Here is a 5,963-nt window from a genome sequence, read left to right as displayed (position 1 = left end):
TGACTGTATTTTAGAAAAAAAGCAGGCTAATTTTACCATTAATGAACTGTTGTATGACCTCATCAGTAATGCAGTGACAGTAAAGACAAAAAAACAAGTGGCATATATAGGCTGCCACTCATCAAACTAAAATTTAATAAATAGATAAATTTCCTGATTTCCTGGGAGGTCAACTTAGCACCACCTTTTTTTTTTAAGCAACACCCACACAGTCTTTATTATACATGTCTAGCTCACCCTCATGTGGGTAGAAGGAGATAGAGATGTGGATCACTCTTAAAATCTGCCTATATCTGTCCTTTAACTGTATCTCAGCTTCAGTCCTCAGTTCAGGCATCTGTCAGCTCCAGGGACGCTTCAAGTTGAACGGGATGTTCCAGGATGGAGATCTTATAATTGGAGGCCTGTTTGAAGTTCATTTCCTCACAGTGTTTCCAGAGCTGAGCTTCAGAAAAGAGCCGGAACCACCATACTGTGAGCAGTGAGTCTGGGCGAGACTGGACAATGAAACTTATAAAGGATAAAATTTAAAAAAAAGCTAATTTTTAGAGCAGCTTTTTGGCTGCTTTTTTGACATCTGCATCAAAATCAGATTCTGTTGATTAAATAAAATAATATCAGATATTTTCTTGCTTTTATTATAGGTTTGATATGGCAAGTTTCCAGCAGGCACAGACTATGGTCTTTGCAATAGATGAGATCAATAAGAATCCAAACCTGCTTCCTAACATCACTCTTGGTTACTATCTTTATGACAACTGTGTAAAGTTGGGAGTAGCATTCAGAGCTGCCACAGCTCTAGTTAGTGGGACAGAGGAGTCCTTTTCCAACTTAAACTGTGCTGGCCCTCCACCAGTGATTGCTGTAGTGGGGGATCCTGGATCTACTCACTCAATTGCAATCTCCAGTGTACTGGGGCTGTTTAGAGTGCCTATGGTAAGTGTGAATGTAAAAATTTCAAGCTAAAAAAAAATACTGTTACAGTTTTGTTATTGTTCGATTTTACATTTAATTTTATTAGGTAGAATTTCAAAGACTGCATATATTTCTTTCTCAGTTGCTTGTGTGCAAAATTTCATAATGCACAGAAGAGTTAATCGGCTCATCTGCATCTCTTCCATAAGGTTAGCTACTTTGCAACCTGCTCCTGTTTGAGTGACAGAAAAAAGTACCCCTCTTTCTTCAGAACAATCCCCAGTGATGCCTTCCAGGTGCGGGCTATGGTTCAGATCTTGAGGCATTTTGGATGGACCTGGGTTGGTCTCCTCTACAGTGATGATGACTATGGCATCCATGCCTCTCAGTCCTTCCACCAAGATGTGCAGCTATTTGGAGGGTGTGTTGACTTTTCTGAAATGCTACCTCGTGATAATAACCGTAGAGATATTCAGAATATATTGGCAGTTATTCAGGCCTCTACAGCCAGAGTGGTGGTGGTGTTCTCCACGGAAGCCTACTTGTTACCATTGATGGATGAGGTAGCATTGCAAAATGTAACAGGCAAACAGTGGATTGCAAGTGAAGCTTGGGCCACCTCACCAGTGTTTCACACTCAGCGTCTCCTGCCCTTTCTGGGGGGCACACTGGGCATTGCTATCAGGCGTGGAGAGATCCAGGGACTGCGTGAATTCTTGTATTACCTTCGTCCCGACAACAATCCAAAAAACAATATGATAAGAATCTTCTGGGAGAACATGTTTGGGTGCAATTTTGAGACTGGAAGCAGAAAGACAGAGGCAGAGTGGAAAAGAAAGGCGTGTACTGGGCAAGAAGATCTGAGCAGCACAGACACACCATACACTGATGTATCAGAGCTGAGGGCCTCTTATAATGCGTATAAAGCAGTTTATGCCCTGGCACATGCGCTTCATGACCTGATGCAGTGTGAGAAGGGGAGAGGACCATTCAGTGGGAACAGCTGTGCTGACATAATTAACCTGCAGCCCTGGCAGGTATAGCAAAAAAAAAAAAAAAAAAAAAAAAAAAGTGCATACATGTTTATACATAATGTAGAAATACATATTACACCTGTCCTGTCTGTAACCTGTACAGGTAGTCCATTACCTACAGAAAGTGAACTTCACCACAAGTTTTGGGGACCATGTCTCATTTGATAAGAATGGAGATGCTTTGGCCATCTATGATGTGATGAACTGGCAGCCAAATTCAGATGGTGCAATAAGGGTCAGCACAGTTGGTGTGGTGAATGAAGGGGCTACAGAAGGAAGGGTGCTTACACTGGATGAGGATGCAATATTCTGGAACTTTGAAAACAAAAAAGTAAATAATGTCATGTTAATTTAATCCTCTCAAAACTACAAGTATATTTTAGCATATATTCATACCTGAGCTGGTTGTTATGAAGTCTTGTATGCACTGAATCAACATACACATGCACACACCGCTGGTTTCCATGGGGACATTCCATAGATGTAGTTATTTTTATAATGTACAAATAGTACTTTCTAACCCTAACACTACCCCTAAACCTGCCCCTCACACAAAACTTTCTGCATTTTTACATTTTCAAAATAATTTTCTGTATGAATTACAATCTGTTTTCCTCATGGGAACCAAAAACAAAGAGTGAGAGAGAGACACACACACTACTAATAAGAATGACAACAGATGTTGTATCCCTTAGCCACCACGTTCTGTGTGCAGTGAGAGCTGCCCCCCAGGCACCAGAAGAGCCAGGAAAAAAGGCCTTCCAATCTGCTGTTTTGACTGCTTGCCATGTGGAGATGGAGAGATTTCTAATATAACAGGTAGAAATCAATTCCAAAATTTTAATATAACTTGAAAGAAAATTGTCTCTCAAACTTTGTTTTATTCACAGATGCTATTGAGTGCACACCATGTCAAGATGAGTTCTGGTCCAATCAAAATAAAAATCAGTGTGTCCCTAAGGAAGTAGAGTTTTTATCCTACGAGGAACCACTGGGCATCTCTCTGACCACTGCCTCCCTGCTTGGCACCTGCATCTGTGCTCTTGTGATGGTCATCTTCTCTCATCATCGTAACACTCCTGTAGTACGTGCCAACAATTCAGAGCTCAGCTTCCTGCTGCTGTTGTCACTCAAACTGTGTTTCCTGTGTGTGCTACTGTTTATTGGCCGGCCGCAGTTGTGGACGTGTCAGTTAAGACATGCTGCATTTGGCATAAGCTTTGTACTGTGCGTCTCCAGCATCCTGGTCAAGACTATGGTGGTAATAGCCATATTTAAGTCATCCCGACCTGAAGGTAAAAATGCAATGAAATGGTTTGGAGCAGCTCAACAAAGAGGGACAGTCATGACCCTAACTGCGCTCCAGATTGTGATTTGCACAGTCTGGTTAACTACTGCATCCCCAACACCCTATAAAAACAGTCAGTATATCACCTCTAAAATAGTCTATGAATGTGCTATTGGTTCAATGGCTGGTTTTTCTATGCTGTTGGGATACATTGGCCTCCTGGCAGCAGCAAGCTTCCTCTTAGCCTTTCTGGCAAGAAACCTTCCAGATAATTTTAATGAAGCCAAATTCATTACTTTCAGTATGTTGATCTTCTGTGCTGTGTGGATTGCCTTTGTTCCAGCATATGTAAGCTCACCAGGGAAATATGCAGTGGCTGTGGAAATTTTTGCCATACTGGCTTCCAGTTTTGGATTACTTGTGGCCATATTTGCCCCAAAGTGCTATATCATCCTTTTACATCCAGAAAGAAACACTAAAAAAGCCATCATGGGAAGAGCCACTCAAAAGAAATTGCCTGACATGACATTTTCAAATTGAAAAATAAATACACCTGTAAACTCTGATAATTATGATGTGTTAGTCTTCAATATGTTTATTCTGCTTGTATAAATATTATTTATTATTTATTACCAATTTTGTTTGCTTTGTAGATATACAAGCAATATCAAACAATATCACAGTGTGCTGATATACAGTCAAATTGCATGTTTATGTGATATTGCATTGATTCATTGCATAAGTGTGTAAATACAAAAAAAGACACAACCCATATAGAAATGTGATATATGGCCATATATGAACATATATATAAAACGATAGTTAATATATGTTAACATATATGTACATATTTATAATAACACTGTTTGAATGAGCCATATATGATAAAGAACATGTACAAACATGTGGATGACCTTTTTTTTTTTTTTTTTTTTACTTTTTACGGAGTTATGAAACTATTTGATCAGATAGTCATGAAAGCAGCTAAGAAAAAAGCCTCAATTTTTAATGTCATACAATACACAGCTCATTGTTATTTTTTATTTTATTTTTATTTTTTAATTCTTCTTGAAGGTACTCTGACCATGTCTTGAATAACAAAAAAAAAGTCGCTGTTTGGATATTAGTAGGCAGATACTTGTCTATGAATGTCTATGAATGGATCATTAGCAAAATCACATTTTTAAAATCCTGGTGTTATGGATTTTTAGAGTAAAGATTTAAACTTATGATGTTGAATTTTAGAGGATTAACACTAGCTAGTGTAAACAGCGCCCTCTGGCCGGTGTAAATACGGCCTTATATCCTTATTAGTCACATCCTGGACATTTGCTCGTGTGTGCGCCTCACCCATTTGAAATATTTTTCACAGACGCCATTTTCTTCCCTCGTGATGCGGAGCATATGAGGACGGGAAACAACGAAATAAAGTGTTTAATCTTACGCACAAAATGTGTTTTGTAATAATGGAATGTCTTTAAAAATTATCTTTTGTGCTGAACTATTTGCTTCCACCATGGATTCAAATCTCAGTTTGACAGTTTAACGGATAAACCCAAGCTTCCATTGGTAATTATAAAATGTCTCTTTAGAATTGCATCTGAGCTGCTTCATTGAAGCTCATTGTATTATGTAGAGTATAATGAGAGAGATGGCTTGAGTGAGTCTATTACCTGTATCTAATACCTGTGTTCGAATTGAGGGGGGGCTGGGGGGGCTGGGGGGGCTGGGGGGGTCCTGGACCTCCCATCGGCATTAAGGGACCCCCCATAACACCCAAAAAAATAAACTTGGGGGGTCCCCTGGTTTTTTAATAAAAATATAATACTTAAAACATAAAACTAGTGAAAATGAAAATGAAATGAAAAGATTTGATTGTTGTATTAAATTTAGACCTGCTCACGTTAAATCATATTTTATTTTTACACGTTTTTACAGCGTTGCGCATTATAACCAATCACACACGACTCTGTTGAGTTTAGAATGCAGTGGCCAATCAGAGGCGTTCAGAATAGTCATTGCTGAAACCTGGAGTTTTGTTCAGATTCCCTTATTATAAGCAACAAAGTGCAGATGTACGAACTATGTAAGTAAGAGATTAATTTATCATATAGTGTATGGACAGCTTCACTGATTATAAGAGGAGTTATGAGTGCTTAAACACTAGCTAGACTGACTGTGCTCATTTAGAGTGCCTTCTTCACTGCATGATTCAGTCTAATAAAATGCATTTTTCCAAAATTCAGGATATGGGGGCAGAGTTCTTTTCTTCATCGTTTTAGGATTAAAGTATTAAAACCTTTTTCATGCATTTGTAACTGCAGGTTAAATGCATTCATGTTCTGCATTAAACAGTGGGTAAATACATCTAAATGCCAATTCAGATGCAGTGTTTGTGTTTAAGCTGCGTCCGGAGAACGCTTTGGGAACGCCCTTGGCGGAACCACGCTCTGAATGAATGTGTAATCTAACCAATGAGAAAGCGGGACGTCACGGGCGGGTGACGTCATCGACCAGGAAGCATAAAAGCACGTGCGAAGCCGGCCGGCGTCAGCTTCTGTCTTTCAGCAGAGCGCTCTGTGTTTCTGTCGTGATATTCTCCGTTTTTTGTGCAAGTTAGCACAGCTTTTCTTTTGAGGATATGTCTAAGAGAAAGGAGAAAAAGTTAGTTAAGAGTGGCGAGAGCGGGCCGCGTTTCACGCTGTGTGTTCCCCCTTGTTAGAGAT

At 39.5% G+C, this 5,963-nt stretch overlaps 1 protein-coding gene across 1 annotated transcript; it reads left to right on the top strand.

Annotated features, from left to right (window-relative positions):
- Positions 1-263: 263 nt before the first annotated feature.
- LOC127181137 (extracellular calcium-sensing receptor-like) lies at positions 264-3,777 on the top strand. The gene is made up of 6 exons (XM_051135687.1): positions 264-481; positions 645-936; positions 1,125-1,952; positions 2,053-2,280; positions 2,645-2,768; positions 2,840-3,777. Exons 1-6 carry the CDS (start codon positions 264-266, stop codon positions 3,775-3,777), a joined length of 2,628 nt encoding a protein of 875 aa, XP_050991644.1.
- The last annotated feature ends 2,186 nt before the right edge of the window (positions 3,778-5,963 follow it).

Source organism: Labeo rohita, chromosome 18 (assembly GCF_022985175.1).
Source record: "Labeo rohita strain BAU-BD-2019 chromosome 18, IGBB_LRoh.1.0, whole genome shotgun sequence".
Taxonomy (NCBI): Eukaryota; Metazoa; Chordata; class Actinopteri; order Cypriniformes; family Cyprinidae; genus Labeo; species Labeo rohita.
The sequence above is the reverse complement of the archived record's forward strand: the minus strand, read 5'-3'. Positions and strand labels throughout refer to the sequence as shown.

Bases quoted from the DNA above. Each gene is read 5' to 3' on its own strand.
- LOC127181137 (XM_051135687.1), top strand. From the start codon at position 264: ATGTGGATCACTCTTAAAATCTGCCTATATCTGTCCTTTAACTGTATC. The intron at 482-644 runs GTGAGTCTGGGC...CTTTTATTATAG, and splicing joins GAACCACCATACTGTGAGCA to GTTTGATATGGCAAGTTTCC. The intron at 2,281-2,644 runs GTAAATAATGTC...TGTATCCCTTAG, and splicing joins GGAACTTTGAAAACAAAAAA to CCACCACGTTCTGTGTGCAG.